Source organism: Nymphaea colorata, unplaced genomic scaffold, assembly GCF_008831285.2.
Source record: "Nymphaea colorata isolate Beijing-Zhang1983 unplaced genomic scaffold, ASM883128v2 scaffold0255, whole genome shotgun sequence".
Classification (NCBI taxonomy): Eukaryota; Viridiplantae; Streptophyta; class Magnoliopsida; order Nymphaeales; family Nymphaeaceae; genus Nymphaea; species Nymphaea colorata.
In genome coordinates this window covers 2,803-4,469 of record NW_022204761.1, presented here as the reverse complement: position 1 = coordinate 4,469, position 1,667 = coordinate 2,803, and the positions used below count along the sequence as shown (strand labels likewise).

Sequence of the window (1,667 nt, the reverse complement as noted above, 5' to 3'; positions counted from 1 at the left end):
ATCTCCATGTTTATTCCTTTTCCGCGCAATATGGTGCTCAATTCCCTATGGATAGTATTCTGCGTGTGATGCGCAAATTCATGAAAATCGATTCCTTGGCCTCTTTTTCTGTAGCCCGGAGTCAAAACACTTACATTTTCCTTCTCATGTTCGGCCTGTGCTTCCATCTAAGACAGCTAGAGCGGCAGCTGACGCAGAAAAGTTACTCCAAATTCACTGATCTGGATTCGGTTGGGGTAGGGTGCAGGCTTTTCTTCCATGAATAAATTCGAATATAAATAGAATATGCTGTAGTTGGACCTGCATTCATACCGATGTCTGTATCCCATCGACTGCCTTCCCGGAGTGGCCCTGAGAGGGCTACTTTGAATAATAAGGGGATGAATCAATAAACTATCTTTTTGCCGACTTCGAAGCAGAGGAAACCGAATGCGTTAACCACACACGCCCTCGCCATCATGATTCCGAAACCTCTGAAGAACACTTGATATCCCTTCTTCATCTCCTCAGCTGCGCAGTGAAGCGACCCACGGTAGACCGGCTTAGTCAGCGAATCGCCCTGGAGCAGGGTCTTGATGTAATCGACGGGATAGATGAAAGCCCAAAAACCGATACCTGCGCAAGCTCCGGCTAGGAGTGATCCTGCAAGATTGACTTGTCCCTTGTGGGTGAATTCCTTTATGACTAAGTCATAAACGCCGAAATAGAATCCGAGACCGACGGACTCCCTGATGACTGTTGGAAGGAAGCCTAGGTAGAGCTTGCGTAGGCCATGCTCCTGCAAAATGGTGGTCGCCATCTTGATTGATCCGACTCCTTTTTCTTTGTTGAGGGTGACTTTGAAGCGGGCGTGGTCGAGAGGGGTCTTCGTAGAGGAAATCTTACGACGATGAGTGCGCTGGGAAGTCCACAAATGAGACCGGAATAGAAAGAGTATATAGCGTTAAGGTTTCCTTCCGAGTCCGCATACCGTGTTTTCATAAGCTTCTTGAGACTCTCCACGAAGCCGAACTGAACCGAGACTTGCGCGCCGACTCCAAGAAGAGGGAAGAGCATGCCCTTATAGAGAGACAAGAGTCCTTCTTCCTGGATGGTTTTTCTGAAGGCATGGATGTAGCCCTGATTGTACTCTTCCGGCTTGGAAATAACCTTGATCTTGATGTTTTCGAAGGGCAACATGCTGATCACTTGCCCCCATCCGCTCATGCAGCCGCAGAAAAGGTCCTTTGCCACTTCAAGAGGTGTTGTCATTCTATCCAACAATTAATTAAGATATCATCTCCAGCATTATAACCGTCTTAAACAAGGATTTTTGATAGACCTACTGAACCTTTAAAAAAAATTGCATTTTATTGCGCAAATATGGCATAAAGCATCATTTTGGCTGGTTTGTGCCTCCCACGATTGTGACAAATAGATATCCGTATGAGGCGCCGCCGCTTCTCTCCATCTTTATGTATGTGGTTAGGTTCTTCTCCGTCATCACTCCGACGAAATGGACATGCGAATCAAGCACTAAATAGCTATCGCCATAGGGCAGCACAGTGAAGGTCTGTCCGTGGCGACCCAACATCACGTAATCCCACTCCTTGCGAAGCTTCAGCTCGCTAATAGGAGTGTGCTTGCGTCCATTGAACTCTTGCAGTGCGAATGGAGGGATGTATGGT

The 1,667-nt window shown here is 47.2% G+C and overlaps 1 protein-coding gene across 1 annotated transcript; it reads right to left on the bottom strand.

The window, feature by feature from the left end:
• Window positions 1-385: 385 nt before the first annotated feature.
• LOC116268395 (uncharacterized) lies at window positions 386-1,251 on the bottom strand. Its single transcript, XM_031650055.1, has 2 exons — window positions 1,024-1,251; window positions 386-898 (listed from the first exon to the last, which is right to left on the bottom strand). The coding sequence occupies exons 1-2, from the start codon at window positions 1,249-1,251 to the stop codon at window positions 386-388; spliced, it is 741 nt and encodes a 246-aa protein (XP_031505915.1).
• Window positions 1,252-1,667: the final 416 nt, after the last annotated feature.

Excerpts from the sequence above, each read along its gene's own strand:
- LOC116268395 (XM_031650055.1), bottom strand. The coding sequence starts at position 1,251 with ATGACAACACCTCTTGAAGTGGCAAAGGACCTTTTCTGCGGCTGCATG. Across the intron at positions 899-1,023 it reads TTCTTGGAGTCGGCGCGCAA|CGCACTCATCGTCGTAAGAT; the intron begins GTCTCGGTTCAG and ends TGGACTTCCCAG.